Source organism: Carassius gibelio, chromosome A9 (genome assembly GCF_023724105.1).
Source record: "Carassius gibelio isolate Cgi1373 ecotype wild population from Czech Republic chromosome A9, carGib1.2-hapl.c, whole genome shotgun sequence".
NCBI lineage: Eukaryota > Metazoa > Chordata > Actinopteri > Cypriniformes > Cyprinidae > Carassius > Carassius gibelio.
This window is the reverse complement of record NC_068379.1, coordinates 17429485-17447114: the sequence shown is the minus strand read 5'-3', so window position 1 is coordinate 17447114 and position 17630 is coordinate 17429485. Positions and strand designations below refer to the sequence as shown.

The 17630-nt window shown below is 36.4% G+C and overlaps 1 protein-coding gene and 1 long non-coding RNA gene across 3 annotated transcripts in view; one reads left to right on the top strand and one right to left on the bottom strand.

Moving 5' to 3' along the window:
* Window positions 1-17379, bottom strand: part of LOC128019819 (glycosyltransferase-like domain-containing protein 1) — a 35515-nt gene extending 18136 nt beyond the window's left edge. The window contains exons 1-4 of one of the 2 annotated variants that reach the window (XM_052606085.1): window positions 17300-17379; window positions 9433-9655; window positions 5928-6095; window positions 2493-2666 (exon numbers count right to left, since the gene is read on the bottom strand). In XM_052606085.1, the coding sequence (XP_052462045.1) occupies window positions 2493-2666; window positions 5928-6095; window positions 9433-9611 (521 nt within the window). In that variant the 5' untranslated portion in view covers window positions 9612-9655; window positions 17300-17379. The other variant, XM_052606086.1, reaches the window with a different exon arrangement.
* On the top strand, window positions 3440-5189 carry LOC128019820 (uncharacterized). Its single transcript, XR_008185247.1, has 3 exons — window positions 3440-3746; window positions 4514-4658; window positions 4817-5189. It is a non-coding gene; the product is annotated as an uncharacterized LOC128019820 (long non-coding RNA).
* Window positions 17380-17630: the final 251 nt, after the last annotated feature.

The following is a 17630-nucleotide window of genomic DNA, read 5'->3' as shown; positions in this document are numbered from 1 at the left end:
GAGTGAATGAAATAAGAAATATGCATCACATAGGAGCCCACCTGCGAGATATTTCAAATCAAATACTCTGCTTCTTCTCTTGTCTGTCTCTGGGAATATTTTTAAATTCTTAAAAAGGCTTGGACAAAGTTGGTTGCTGAGAAAAGAACCCAGGGCATGTTGACGGATGGCTGGCCATGCATATAATCGTTTCCTTACACTCTGTGAGTTTGCTTTGGAAGGGGCGAATTACCATCTGAAAATGAGCTGAGAAACACTGTAGGCGAGAGCCCTGCGTCATCAGTGTCAGCTTACTTACAGCATCTCTTACCCATGATATAGACACACACACTCACATAGTGTGGACCAACATTACTAATGTCATCTTAACCCACATTTTAAACACAAGGCAAATTTGTCATCCAACAAAGCGTAGGTGCATGTCCATCACCTCATAGAAATGAAACGCACAACAAACACACACGCAGAAACACGAACACTAAAATACAGAGGAAGGAGTCAGTAAAACTGTCCAATGATTGTGCTGTTTGAGATATATTTAGCGCCTGGTAAGTGAATAAAACAGGTTAGTTAGGCTTAGGGCATTAAACTCTTCATCAGTGCAGTACTTTTCCATTTACTGTACATTTCTAAATTCTATTTCCCATAAAAATGAAGAGCTACGTTATCAATATAGGTGCATTTCAAAAAGACGCAGCAAAGTGCTCACAGCTGTTTTAGTGATGAAGAACACTGAAACGTGACCTCAGTGGAGTAGGCTGGTCTGGCTCTTCTAAATCACAAAAAACAAACTTGAAAACACAAAGCGGCTGGATATTTCTTTTAAGTGTGCATTGAAAATCTTGATTTTGTCAACCAAAAATCTACTGACTAATGCGAAAAAGTCATGCATCAGAGCGATAATGCAAAACATGCCGCACTCAGACCTCGGAGATAAACAATTTAGATTGAAAGAGCACAGATAAGACCAAAAAATAAATGGACTGCAAGCATATTAAACAGAAATATATACTGCTAATATGTGACATGGCATTTTTATGCTGAGCTTACACATTTCATACAAACATGAAATTCAAATTCCAATGATTATATTAGATTTTATAATGTGCGTTATATAAGCACAATTTTATTTATCATTTTAATATATAATTATATTTTACAAATATATTTATTGTATATATATATATATATATATATATATATATATATATATATATATATATATATATATATATATATATATATATATATATATGTTTGTATAATGAAAGCTACTATAATTTATCATTTATTCATATGATAATTTTGCAACCAATCTACAACTATTCACATTTTTCTAAATCAATAGCTACGTGTACATCAAAATGACAAAGACTGCTTTACAGCTAAAGGGGGGCTATGAAATGCTATGCACTACATGCTTACGGTCTCTCTAATCTTTAAACCAGCACACATAAGCCATCCCAAGAATGCCTTGAATCGAAATGAATTAACAATATTGTTCCACTCGTTTCGGGTTCTGCTTGCTGTTCGTTAGGATTCTAATAAGAAGCAGACCCCTCCGTGGAGTTGCTTCTAGCCGACTTATTCTTGACATTGCTTTGGAACGGGGCTATGAAAAAAGCACCACCCATGCTTGCTGATCCAAGACGACAGTTCGAGAGGCAAATTCTGAAGCCAATCTAGACTGCACAAGTCAAAATGAAGTACACAGCACAGTGAGATTTTAAAGCTGTAGGTGGAAAGAGTAGTAGTGTGCTCAGAGACCCAAAAATCAATTCAGGGACTGACAACTGAGACCGCAAGGACATCAGATTGGTCTCACTGTACTGCATTTTAAATATTTACTTTTAGTTGTTTTTGTCTTCTAAACAAGCAATTTTTTTAAAAAAGAGATTTTATTTTAAATGTTATTTATTTCATGATATCTAACTAAAATGCAATGCATAATTAATGGTCACAGTATGAAAAGTTAGTACACTGTAGCTACAGTTGCTAGCCAAATGAGCAAAAAGGTTTCTGAAAATGATTTTTGGAAACATGGTGGATTTTAATAACCTGGTTAATAAAACTATTTGGATTTCCTTTTTTATTCGCAGATCACATGCCTTGAGTAAAAATCCTCACTAATTGCATCATCGGTTTCTCACCCACACAAAAATCAAACACAAATACCTACATCATCTACAGTCAAACAGACTATAACACAGAGAGATCACTTCCTGTCCCAGTGGGCATGTTGTGTATGTTCATGCATCTATGCCCGAGCACGAGCACGTATCTGTAGCTGGAGTGTGTCAAGTGATCCACACAGGACATTAAAGCTGTCTATTCTAATCACTTTCTTACACAACTTTGCCTACTCGCCATTAACCACGCTTGCATACACGATCAGCTTTTGGGGGCAGATTAAGACTGAACTCGCTAGCACTTTTTTTAATCAGTGGAGGAGTGATCCCTAGAAGACTGTGGTGAGGGATATAAGAACAGACCTTGTGACATCGGGAAAGTGAATTGGGAAGTGGAGGACGCGACACTTGGGCCGGATAAGCTGGTCCAGATCTTTGGGCCGATGGTCAGGCATGGTCTTCATGAATGTGGAGATGGAGGAGAGGAAGGACTCCATGTTGAATGAAGAGTTGAACGCCACCACATCTGCAACCAGGCTGGGAAAATATTGCCATTTAAGATGACGAAGGAAGACAAATACTGACAAACAAAGCCACAAAATGTCAAACTGTGGCAATAATGATTCTCAATTAATTCTCGAAAATGAGAGTTATTAAAATCAGCATATGTTTTGAAAAGCTAACTTCAATTGTAAATAGAAAAGATACACTTAGCAGACGTCTACAGTAACTAGTCACTTTAAATATCTTAATACATGTTTATTATAATCCAAAGAAACAAACACACCATGTTTTTAAATGGCACACTGATTAACCCCAATTGCCAGAATCAATCACTGCATTGCACTCAATTAGAGAGTGAATTAGAGGAGCCGAGCACTTTTTTTGTGTCACTGTTCTGCAACGTTAATAAAGTTGAGAAAGCAAAGGGCCTTTGAATTATTGACATCATACTCTGACAGACAACCAGTAGCGGTTTTAGGCACGGGCGAACCGGGCAGCCGCCCGGGGCGTCATTTTTTCGTGACACATTGGGGGCGGCAGCACGAGCAGATAAACAAAAAATCCTCTGTGTCGCGAAGCGGTTTTTCGTCATTTATATCATTTCACTGTGTGTGGAATTGGCAAATTGGCGCTCCCTGCAGCTGCCGGCGCCCCTGCTTGCTGAAAATATCCAATGAAGCTTTGTGTTGTGAGAAGTGTAAGGGGGTGGGGCGAGAGGCGCGTGCGACATTTCACCTCTGGGTCTCTCTCAAATGGAACGGACAGGGCGGGGGTGGACGGGGACGGGGGATCCACTAGTAATATAATTAATAATAGGCTAAAGTCAGTCACACACCTCGACTTTCTTCCAAATAACGCACATTTCATTCATAATGTTATAATACAGGCCTATAGTTCCTGCAAATGATACTAGGCAATACAAAACGATTATGCGGTCATCAAGGTGAATTGGTTTAGTCTTGACTTCTGGTCGTGAGTGACAGGTGGGGGGATGGGAAATCTGTTGATCGTCGAGTGCCAAATAAACAGAGATGGAGAAGAAAAGGTCAAAGCCAGGTGCCCAATTTCGAAAAAAAAGAAAAGAAGAAGAGGAGAAACGAGCAAAAGATAAAGGTATGCAACTATTGTCTCTGTATGATTACAGTATCCATTTCATGAATGAAGGGCTAATGTTAATTGGTGGTGGGTATAACTCTTTGTTAGCCTTTCTGCTATGATGCTTGCTATGCTTATACAACAATAATTTGGTTTCAACTCAATCACGAGATCTAATTTATAATATTGTGCTTTGCAATTAAACTGTTAAAAGTTCAGTTATCATTTCCATCAGTTGGTTTAACATTAGGCCCTGTAAATAACTAACGGCATTTTATTTGCTACACAGTATGCTAAGTATAGTTTCCTAAGTATAGTTTTACAAGTCATAACTAAATCAGTAGTCAGTAACCTAATGGCACCTCCATGAAAGTTAGATTGATATACAAATTTTGGTTGAAAAATATCCTGAAACCCAAAAAGTTTTTTTTTTTTGCCTATACATATAATTTAAAGTCATTTTATTTTTTTAAACAACTGAGTCCCAGTGACCATAGCATAACGTGAATAAAATATAATTTTTCAACGTATTTTTTTTTTACTATTTGTTTCTATACTCTAAACAATGTGATGACATGGGGGAAAAAATGAAATAAATAAATGTTTTTGTTTTTTTCCGGGTCTAGGAGGATATAGCGTGTAATGACAGACATTTAGTGTGTAAGAGCATGTTTATGTAACCCTTCTATTATGTTTTGAGTCAATTTGACCCTAGGCTGTTTTAGCTTTATAAAACATTATCCTATGGTCTTTTGATTTCAAATGCAGTTAAATTGCAATTTCAGGGGCACTTCTAAAATATTTTGGAGCATCCTCTGCCACTGGTCAGGATGAGCCAACCACCTCCTCCGCTACACATGTCTCCACAAATATCTGATATTGTGGATGAAGACCTCTTTGCCTCTACTTCTACCCAGCATGAGCTTTCAGGTGTGCATATTGTGTGTGTGTGTATGTGTGTGTGTGTGTGTGGGCTACAAGACAACTGCAATTTAATGTAATTTTAATATTTCTGATAATTTATGAGTAGGACTGTGTTTTTTCACTGCGATGTGTTTTGAGTAATATGCCAATATGCTGTCTGATAGAAATGCCTGGAGCTGAACTCCCACTGAGCCCCACTGGCCCTCACATCTGACTGACAGGATTCGGACTGAGCTGGTTCACAGAGGACCAAGTAAAGTGCCACCTGGCTTTGTTTACCGTAGGAATGAGAGTAATGGGAGAAGTTGCCACCACTAATATTTTAAGAAGACATTAGTAAGTGGTGAAAAGATTTATTTATTTAATTAAGAACAACAGCCTCTTTTGCTTCTGCTGCAAATTTGTTTTCCAAGAGGAACATCAATTTAACAAGTGCAGGAATGGCAAATTGGAAACGTGCATGCAATAATCTGACATCATATGAAAACAGTTGTTATAATAAAATATTGCTGTTTGTGCAGAACTTTGTTTGCTAAGTTTTTTGTGTGTGTGTTTGTGGGGTGGGGGGGTGGGGGGCGCTCGAAAGAGGTCTCGCCCAGGGTGTATTTCAATGTAGAACCGCCACTGCAGACAACAATCACAATGTATTCCAATTAGAGCTCTTAAAACCATTTCTTTCAAGCATAAAGATTGATTATGACATTAGGTTTTAAAACAGCACGTTCTTGAGAATTAGAGTGCCATTATACAATCCCATAATTAACCAATCACATCATGCCAAGTAACGTGCATGATAAACTATTCTGTCTCAGACACACTGTCTCTCTAGTGAATTAAAATCCAGTCTGGTACAGAAATGGAACTTGTTATACACAGACTGTTTTTGACATTTTAACATATGTTAAGACAACCTTATTTTTGAAAATCAAAATCTGGGAAATTTCTAGTTCAATTTAAATTTCTAATGTTCATTTTTTTTTTTTTTCATGTTTAAAGTATAAATGATATGGGGTATGACATATAATACAATGCCATATTACTGCCATAGTAGTTGTGGCCTAATGGTTAGAGAGTCAGACTTCAAGGTTCTGAGATCAAGTCTCAAGTCTTTGTTCTACTTAAACTTAGTTCTGAAATCAATTTGCATATAATTTTTTATTTATTTATTTTTTATCGCCGAAAACAAAGATTCAGCACATTAGACACATCTGGTACCCTAAAATTAGTTTTTCTTCCAAGGGTACTTTTTTAAAGTTTGTCAGATTCTGCTGTTACCATGAGAGGATCTGGTTGTAGCCATATTGGAAGTCTCTTTCTTGGCTCTTGCGAACTGGATAGACCAGCTGGTTCTCGTGAAAGTAGAGGACCTTCTTAAGACGGCCTAGATCAGGCCGCAGGGCTACAAGTTCAGCAAGACTGAGAACAGAGCTGGTGAACAAAACCCTGTGAGACAGAGAAGAAGAAAAGAAAAAAAAAAACGGTTGAAAGAACAAAACATTTTTTTGTAACAAAAAATGTAGAACATGCTGCCGCATGTGAAAAAAAAAAAGTGATTTGTTCGATAGACAAAACTTAAAGGAAAACGACACCGTTTTTCCATATTTCACTATGTTCTTCCCTCAACTTAGACAAGTTGATACGTACCTCTCCCATCTCAGTGTGTGGACTTATTCGATGTAAGAGTGAATATTCGGGGTACGATTTACCGGGCCACAGTCAAAATCCTCCAAAGTGCTCTTCCGCAATACATTATATTTATACATTTCTATCTGCTTAGAAAATCACCACATTTTGTTTTTGCCATCCAAAGGAATGAATGGTGCTAAGCTAAATGCTAACATAGTGGACCCATGCGCTACAGCGATTAAGTGCATGCACTGAGATGGGAGGGGTACGTATCAACTTGTCTAAGTTGAGGGAAGAACATAGTAAAACATTATAACAATAAAAAAAAGTTTGCAAAACTGGGAAAATGCAAACTGCATAATAACTGCAACTATAGCTGAAGATGCCAGTGACAGATGGCTCAAATGACTTTAGAGTAAAAAAATGAAATCCTAGATCTGCAAATCAATAAAATACATCATCTGAAACACAAGAGGACAAAGAAATATCTGCACATTCCATACTGAGCGAAACATTATTAAGGTTAATGAACTTTTAAAATGTCATATACACAAGTAGGGGACCATTGAAGATTTTACCCTTGTATGTGCTAAGAGCCATGGGACAAGGGCTTTGAAGTTCAGTTCTGGTCTCCCTAAATGAACCCCGCCCCCTCTTCTAAGCCCCCACCGCCTGTCAGTCTAACCCTGCAGCCCGCTCGCCAGTCTCTTTGATGTGGGGAGCCTGCGGCCTTGCAACCGTGACTCTGTCACTGTCAGAAGTGTCCCTTTTATGCTAATCTACAACCAGCTCCCCCTAACCAATTCATAATCTTAACTACACGAAAAACCAATCACACTGCTTTAAGATCAGCATGAAGGGGCAGCTTCTACCATCCCCTGCCCCTGTAACTGTGTGGCAGGATTACGTCTCTGTTCCTCAACTCCATCAGGAGGAGTGCTGAACGGCACCCTGCCAAATCCTTGCTCGCACACAACTCTAAAATCAAACCAGATGATAGAAGTTACTATTTTTAGCCTTGCTTTCCTGCTTGAAACTGTCAAATGGAGTGCGTCAATACTAATGAAACAGGAAGGCTTACTTTGGCTCCCTTTGAACTGGAGGTGAGGACAGCCGCTCGAGTCTGATGGATCTTTTTAGGTCAGTGAGTTAATGAGCAATTTCAGGGCCCACCAAAGGCAAAAACTAAATCTGACTCATCAATTTCAATGGAAAGTACTAGTCTCATCTCAATTTAATACACTCAATAGATATAATCTTCATCCAAGGTGTGCAAATAGGAGCCATTTTTGGCTTCTATTAAAAGGTGAATTAACTGTAACTGTCGCCTACTGACTTTTTCCAGTGCAAACTATTAACCGTAATCAAACCAGACATGTTGGCTCTGTTAGAACCTGTAGATAAGAGACACAGTGGGTGGGCATGCTGATCTGTGCTGAGTCAGGTTTGTAACTGCATCATCAAAGGTGCTGATCTGCAAAAGCAAGCATTGCTCTTCTGCGATTTTATTGCTTTAGTACCTTTTCATTATTACTGTATGCCCTAAATGAAGTAGTAGATGAATATTTTGACCATCAATATTCACTGAAATGGACCACATTCAAATATTTTCATAACTGGAAAGTTGCAAATGGTGTGACAGTTGATACAGGTTTTGAAGGTGCCTTCAGCTCATTGACACGTGAAAGGTTATGACTGTGCATATTTGACACCTGACTTCAGGAATGAAATGCATGTTTTGACTTTTGCTTAACTTTGAGTGTAGTGAGATGAGATTGCAGCTGAAGGAATGCTCAGGGTTTTCCCCACCCACCTGCGGTTTCTCCATCCCTTAAAAGGAAGCAAGAAAGTCCCCAATCGGATCCTAGTCTCTAAACGTGTTTGTGTCCTTGTTTATGCATTTTTAGAAACTCCATCTGAACCAACACTTCACAGAGTTCCACTAAGTACTATACTGAAACAAGGGTGTCATCTCTCCGTGGAGTGCACTATGTGTGCAGGCACACGTATTCTAAATTTAAAATATCATTGTGAAATGAAAATATTCTGATTCTGGTGATAATAAGGTCAGCATTAACTAATGCATTAGTGTGGGTATCATGACCTAACAATGAGCAATACTTTTACAGCATTTATTAATCAAAATGTATGTTCACTTCCACATAAACTAATACATTTTTCACATTTCAAGTTGCACAAATGAACATAAGCTACATTTTAAACAAACATGATTTGTTTGAGTCATGATTACTCTACTGTCAAGTAGCTCAGTGTTGGTGTTCATCTTGTATCACCTATTTAATCAGGAGGTTATTTAGTGACTGATCAAACTGTGTACCCACATATACCAGTAACACCTCGACAAACTTTGATTTTGACTTTTAAGAATATCCAAGTACTAGGTGTAAAAATGTCAAACCACACTGTGCAGTTGTTATTATACAAAACTTCTGTCATGCGTTTTGATGACATTTAAAAAAGATGAGAATAGCTAGATAAATGTCAGTAGAAAGTATGGAAACTGCTCTAAATCTACGGTCAAATTTACACCAGCAGCACAAGTAGAAAATTATCATTAATTAGTAAAAATCATAGGTCAAAATATATAACATGCATTATATTAAAAAAAAAAATAATAATAATAATAAATAATAATAATAATATATATATATATATATATATATAATAATACTGCAAAATAATATATCAAACCACCACAAACATTCCTATCCTAATTAAATTTCTCCAAGAACCCTTGAGAAAGAGAAAAAAAAGATTGATTTTAAAAATTCTAACAAGTCTTTGGTATACAGTAAGTATGCATGTACAAGTTTTGCATCTGCAAAGTTGGTTTTACAACAGAACTGTATGGTGAAATATCCTCAGCCATGCTTTGAAGTAATGAGGAAACCACAGCTATGTGGCTTTTAAGTATAGGACTAGGGGGATGACAAATGTTTGACGTATGAGGTGCAATACAACAGCGTACGTCAGTTAGTGCACTGATTACACTTAACCTGGCCTCATTTAAGATCATGCAAATGTATCGTCTTCAAATATTTGAACTGGTAAATGGCCAATGAAATGAATACATGTTTTTGTCTAAAACGGTCCAAAAAATGTGTTTATTTAAATATCTATGTCCTATACTGACCTGTACGAGGAACTTGCTGGAACTGCCTGCATGAAGTACAGAGCAGAAGTTCTGGCCCTCCAGTGCCATTTCTTTGCAGGCAGAGTGAAGCTTACACAGTCTTCAATACTTTCTTTAAGAAGATCAACCAGCTGTTTGTGGGAACCCCCACAGAACGCCTCCAGCAAGAGCACACTCATGGATACAGGGCCTATCCGAAATTTAGTGTGAAAGCACACTATTACTGTTGAGTTAAAAAAAAAAGAAAAGGCAAACAATTAAACCATCACATTTCAATGACTCACTTTAAAGAAAAGAAGCCCGTAATTATTAATAACCTATGATTAATAACCACATACTGGAGAGGGTTTTAATAATAATCGCACTGGCAAAATTTGCCCACGTACAGTACTTTCCAAATCACCTAGAATTTCATTAATATGTGTCATAGTTAAGTCATAGCTAAAGTGCATAATGAGTTAGGCAGCAAAAAACTAAACAAAAAAATACTTCAGCTGATCGTTTGGAAATCTACCTCTCAATTTGATTGTTGTTTTTATAAGGTCCCAGGGTGAAATTTAATAAAAGCAACGTTACTAAATTAACTCGCTTCTTCAATAAGATGACAGCGACTCAGCTTTTTTCAAAAAAATGGAAGGTTTTACAGTATCAAGCTACTTTGTCACACAAGAAGCATGAAGCTAGCATGTAGTGACAAAATATGTACTGAACCAAGCACAAATATAAACTGCAGAATCAACTAATGTTATAGTCAAAAGCTCTTCCACAAGTAGTACTGGGAAGTCTGATTAATTTTACTGAATTGGCTCATTTGGACAAAAAAAAAAAAAAAAAAAAATTCAATGAGCCAAGTTCCTAGGTCTTCTCTCCAATGGCATAATATTTAGTCAAATGCTGCTGTCACAAGTTCCCGCTTGTTGTATAAATCAGGGTGTTTTTTATGCGAGTGAGTCATTCATTCAGAAACCCCTTGCTGTTTATGTGGAAGATAAATTCAGCATATTTGTGTAATATCTATAAAAAGTACCTTTATGTAGTTATAGCTTACAGATCAAAATAAAAAGCAACTTACTGAACACTTGTATAAATGTAATGCTCTCAGATGGCACTCAAGACACTTCAAAATTACAATCATTTGTTTGTACGTATTTAAGTGGTAACTTAAGTGGTGGCCGTTGACCATGCTTTTTTTGTTCCAAGTCTAAACACCCATGTGAAAAAACACTGCTGAGCAAAGAACGTCATAGCAAACAGAACTGTGAAAAACAAATCAAAACTTCACAACAGGGAACTGGAAAAGTAACAGCTTAATTAGGTTCAAGCGTCTAACCTGAAAGACTGGGGTTTTCCAATCGCTCGGGTGTACTGAGTGGGATTTTCTCGCTCAGTGATTTACCTCTACCCTTTTACCTCAGAGCCTCCATTTTACACAGGTAAGGCGTGAAAAGCAATCGACCTCAAGATGGAGAGGAAAGTGAGGGGTTAATGTTGCCTCGTTCAGCCCCCCACACAGTTCATGCGAAAGGGGAACCCCGCAGTGCCAGACCTTACAGCTAAAAGAAGCACCATCATGACTGTCGATGGATGCTGAGTCAATGCTCAACTGCATTCAAAATGCTCATCTGTGTTGACTTGACTTTATAAGCGTTGAATCAATCTTTGAATCAATGGGAGGCCTACCAGTCAGTGATCATTTTAAATGCATTTTAAATTAAGAAGAAATCATATAGGCTATACATAATTTAAATATAGAAAATATGGTATTTGGGGTATGTAAAAAAATTTCCTTTAGGTGCCGATATTGCGTTTTGCTTATAATGTTATGTTTATCTAAAGTCATTTTTGGGTATTATTATGGTTGAATGGATTATTGAAGGTCAGCAGCAAAGACATTGGTTAATAAAATTAGATTAAATGCATTAAGGTTATTTGTGTAATTTAAAGCTGCAGTCTGTAAGTTTGCCTCTTTAAAAACCTGGAATTGCAGTTCCTTGCGGACTTATATTCCATGCGTGGGTTGTGATCCAGTGCTGATAAATCTGTTTTGAGGTGAATGTGTAGCTGTCAATCAGCGCACTAGTGTGGATATTCACTGTACTTAGTAATAACATTCTAGCCTACGTCTTAGAATATATGTTTTATATATATTTATATATATTTTCACCATATATTGTCATCTGAATAAGTAACAAGTCAGCCACTTTTTGTTCTGACTGAGGACAAGATCATTGAAATAAAGTACGCTACTAATGGTGATCACATCACATCACACCCTGCAAATTATTATTGTTGTTATACTTTATTCTCAAATTATTAATGTTAACAACATCAGCATTGCGTAACTATGAGTATGTGTATTAGTGTGTAGATTTCAATTTCTGTACAGTCGAATCTCTAATCGTCTCATCATTCGAATTTTTATATTAAAAAAAATATTTTAACCCAAAAAGCAAACTATGCTCCCATCGAAATGGTTGTCTTTATAATACGTATCTTGTATAAACCCAGGCTATCTGTAATCAGAAGTACATTTAAAACTGGACTATAATTAAATGTATTTCACCTGTGTTTCACATAATCTTTCTCGATTACAATGCACCATCAAAATAGATTTTGTCCATGTAATTATTCCAGCTGCTGTGGATAGGCCAAAATTTAACGATCCGCCACCTGCAGGATCCTCACATCCTCACTACTTCTATATGTTTACCGACGTGACGTAATGACGCAGTGCCATGCTCGAATTTCCTGCGAAAGCCTACCCAAAACACTCAAATTAGAAAACATTATTATAAATTAACAGTTGTGAATCGGGCTAAAGTAAGGCGATAGTTTCGAACACTGGATGGTTATGTGCTTGCTCAAATCCTGATTTTGGAAACATTTTAAATAAAAAAAAAAAAAGTTACAGACTGCAGTTTTAACAAATTTAATTATTGCAGGTTTGCCTCATTTCACTTTTTTTGTATTCATTTTGAGGAATACTGAATGTGATTTTGTGCAAGTGTGATGAGTAAATGCATGTTCACACTTAGTCTAGAACTACAGTAACCTCATGTCCACACAGCGCACACAACGCCTCTGCACTTACTCTTGATTTCTCTCAACACGAGGACAGAAGAGCTCTCAGTCAATACATGGTAAAAACAAAGTAACTGGCATTACTTATTTGAAAAATTTACTCAAATATTTCATTGTAAATAAAAAAGTAATGTGTAACTTTAATTACTTGAAAAAAAGTAATCTGATTACTATGAAATTGAACTATTTATACTACATATCACTATATAAATACATTCAATATGTGTATAACACCTCAGGTTTATTCATATTCAATTTGGTGCAGTTACTGACATTACTATAACCAGAAAGGTATGTAGAAGATTGTATACAACAGGTCAGCAAAGTTTTGATCATGTTGATTATTCGTTAATAAGAGCTCTTAGCAGTGTGCAGATCAAATATGACACAGTAGGCTTTATAGGGTTAATATACATGCATTAACCCAGAGAATTTACCATAGTTATTCCTTCTTCTTTTTTCACAGAAAAAACACACTTTTCACCTGAAGAGACAGGCCGTCATCTAATCTGCATTATTCCAAATGAAATAAAGGATTTCCTTTGGCTCTTGAAATACTGGGGAAGAAGCAGCTTTAGAGAGACAATGCCTCAGAGTACGAAGAAAAAAAAAAAAAAACTGAGATGCAGCTGATATATCCGGAGGAGCAGTGCATGAGGACATCATATCAAGCTGCAGTACCAATCCTGACGATTAAACCCATCAGTAAAAGTGACTCTACCAATGGCACCAGTACAGGGGGGAAGATAGCATGGCACTGCCCAGTGACAAACATCCAGAAACATGGCGCATTGAAGCGTGTGAGCCAACTCTCAACACCTAATTTTAACAGCCTCTAGCCATCCATGGATGTCTTGAATGTGTATGTGTGTGTGACATCACCAGCGATGGACTATGACAGGGCAAGAGAAGGCCTTAAAGTGATGTGGTCTTTCTGGAGGGCTAATTCAGCCAGAATGAAACATCCGATTATGTACTCCCACACAGCAGACCAAAGCCACGGCTGATCACTTGAAATTAGACTCGAGCAATACAAGGAAACAACATGAGGTCGAGCCTTGACTGTGCAGCATCTGAATCTGTATCCAAAGTACAACACTAACAAAATAAGCTGGACTATTATAATGATGCATGCTTACGGATCAGTGACGTGAAGCTCATCTTTTCCATAATCTACCAATTTATAAAAAAAAAAAAATATATATATATATATATATATATATATATATATATATATATATATATATATATATATATATATATATATATATATATATATATATATATATATACACAATGACTTGAATAAACCTATTCTATGTCAAGCATGTTTTTAATTTCTAATTAAATTAATTGGTGATTCACCACTATGTTGTATTATATTTAGTCATACTATACTATTATATTGACTTTTGTAAAGTATTGTGTGGTGTGACTCATATGATATTTATATTTACCTGAAAATTAATCATTTGTGTGTGTTTAATTTAAAAAACAATATCAATAACTATTATTAGATACCCACCCATCCATATTGGTGACACTTTATTTTAATAACCTATTCTCACTATTAACTATGTGCTTATTAGAATGCATGTTACTAGCATATCGGCTGTTTATTAGTACTAAAGCACATATTAATGTCTTATTCTGCAAGACAATATTTTAGATCCCTTAATCCTATCCAAAACCTACACTTAACAACTACATTACTAACAATTAATAAGCAGCAGATTAGGAGTTTATTGAGGGAAATTCTTAATTAATAGTGAATGTTTTCACAAGTAAATTTCTAAGAATCTGTGTTGAAGGATGTTTCCTCTTTTTTTATCGCAGACGCTCTTATCTCTTATTGACCCATGTGCCACTGAAGTGCTCATTTTGAAAGTCAAAGGAGTCAAGTCAAGACAGATGAGAGTTTGTAGGCATGTTTTGTAATAAAGTGCAAAATAGGAGCTGCAGTAGACACCGAATCAACACAATTCATTTCCATAACAGCTTGTCGCACAAATTTAAAAAGAGAAACCTACGCACAGAGAGAGAAAAAAATATATATTAGCGCCATCACATAATGTCTGGGTCACAAATGAGTAGGCAAACAGTGGAGCTCTTTCAAAAGTTCACTGTGCTCATAAATTCCGACACTGGGCCGTCTCTGTAGCTAGCATTTGCCCAAGTGCAGTTGACTTTTGTTTTATGTGCTCTTCTATCATGTTTAAGCACTCCAGGGCAAAAAAAAAAAAAAAGCATCGGATGATTTCATATTTCATAAACATATATTGTACCTTGGAAATACCATGTCTATGATGATACCACACTGCCTAAGATGTGAAAAGTTTTACTTTGCATGGCCTAATGGTTTACCTCAAACAGAATGAGGTAAAATACAAGAAAAAAAAAAGTCTAACTCTCAGATCTAACTTCTGTTTCATTTTAATTTACTGAATATGAGTAAAACATTTTCATCAGCTTAAGCCGCATGAAAAAACTGTCAAAAAAGTAGCTTTTCTGCAATGATATTGTTTAACAAACTGCTCTAATGAATGTTTCCAGCACACATTCTTCAACCTCCAGACAAGTCTCTGCTGAACTGAGTGGCATCCCAATCAACTAAAACACTATTAAGCTTTGTTAAATGATAGTCATTTGTCCCTGAAACCTTTTAATTCGAAGTGCTCAGACTGACACTGACACTTTCAGAAGGTTCCCGACACGCACCGAGGGCACAAAGTACTATTCATAAACGCCTTTGATCTCACGTTAGAAAAGGAGAGGAAGTTCATATTTTCCACGAATTAAATTTTTAGACCATCCAAGTGTCTGTTCTGTCTTTTAATAGAGTGAGCCGTGTCCTCATTCACCTCGTCAGAAGCTTTGTGTTAACTGTAATCATTAAAGGAAAGGAAGCTGCTCAGTAATTACATGCTAGCGCTTACATGCTAATCACTGCACACTCGGCTAACGGAGATGAAGAGAGCCAAGCGCCAGGCACGGTGATCATGTTCCACGAATTGAAGAGTTTAACCGGATTCTTTATCATTTATGGGTGACAATTAGGTGACAGACTACAGCATTCTGAATTAGACAAGGCTTCATATAATAAGAGTTTAAAAACTAAGCGCTTGATTCCTGAACAGGTCATTTAAAAGAAGAATATGGCCTCTATCACAGAAATGGGAGTCATGAAGTTGATCAAATAAAGTCCAAAAGAGCCTTGTTTTTAACGATCAAGACAAAAAAATAAAATAAAATAAATAGGAGGAAATTATTTTCAAGTTATATAAATTTTAATTTTAGTGACAGAGCTACCTCAAACAGGCAAAAAAAAAAAATCTATAACTGAATTTGTGGATGACATTATTTCCAAAGGGTATTAGCTATATACACTGCATTTGGAAAATATCCCAATGCTGAATTTCTCTTTCTGTCATTATCGAGAATTACAATGTCGAACAGTAAAATCAAATCCTCATATATACGATTTACTGGAATGAGTTAGCATCTTACCAAAAGTCCCCACATTTCAAATGAGCTTTCCATGTCTATGTATTTCCATCTGTGGGTAAGAGATGCTTCCTGCTTAAAATGTAAATGCAACACACAGGTTCTCCTTCATTTATGGGGTCATACTGTAACACGCATAATTCCGAACCAAACAAAAATTACTTGAATATCTCTTCTTCAGTCCCTGAATTAAGCAAAACAGACCTATCAAGTACGTAAGTAAACCGATCAAATAAATAACAGTAAAATAATGGCACAAATTGCTGCCTAGTTCTGTTTCCCAAAATAATGGCACATTGCAATAGGCTAGTTTAAAAGTACCCTTTCTCTCTTCAATGCAACAGTAGGGATCAAACAAAATGCATAAACTAGTGACAGCAATCTCAAGACCAGCACTGTGACATTTCAAGGTTGCATTCTTCATTTCCTCTCTCTTACTCATTTCTAGAAAAACACAGCTGGTCCAGCTGAAACCATGTGAATTAAGATCTGAAGAAACTACTCTGTATCATATTGCAGCATTTACAACAATGGCTGTGATATTCAGTACCATATCGATGGATCTAAATAAAAAAGGCACTACTGGAATATTTGAATGTATTAGATTTTGTGTTCACAAATTTGTCTTACTTATCCGTATGTACTGCATTTGTCCACTATTGTTAACATTTATTTGACCCCTGACTAATAATATAACATAATATAATAATTCTGGAAATCTTTTTTAATGGTTTCATTATTTCAGCTAAAAATCTTGATTTTATTCAGCAAACATACAAAAAGTACAACGAAGCTAAAGTCACACTTTAAAATGTATGAATTTCAGAGCAGTAATTAAAAAGTCAAACAATGTCATCATACGAAGAAATAAATAAAGAAAGACATGTTTCTGCATCATTTTTTTGCAATTATATTGATATTATACCATTTATATTTTTGTTTTTGTCGACATGAAAACCGTTCTTCTCAAGTGTCGTAGTAGACTACCCACAGGTGCGATTCATCACAAAAACTGAACTGTTTAATGTTACTTAGTTTCATATTTATTTTATTATTTTACGTTAACAGTTACATTGATTCGCATCACAGTCACAACGAGAACAAATTAACTTCAACTTTTGTTTTGCAGAAAGGAACACTTAGACACATTTCGATGACTGCACAGCCGCATATACTCATGTCTGCCTTAAATTGATCGATACACAAGCACTCAGTAGTAAGATTTTAAGCCAGTTAAGCAGGCAGAAACCAACATACATTCGCGTGTTTAATTCAGCCTTACCTCTTCCTGAAAGACACAGAGCGCGTGTTTACGTCATGACGTCACGTTGCGTGAGTAGCCTACGCTCTCCTCTACCGCTGTACCGCGAAGTCGTTTGCTGGCGTCATAATGTGCTTCTTATTCTACAGTGTGAACTGCAGAGTGCAAGAGTGTGAACAGACTGCAAGACGACAAAATTGTTAAATTCGCTATGGATGAATACTTGTAAAAAGTATTTTGTTGATAGTAACACATTTTGTAAAAATAAATGCATTTTATGCTGGAATACCTTGTCATATAAACTGCCAGAAAGCCAGATTTTGGAACGTGGTAGCTTAGTCATCTAAATCTA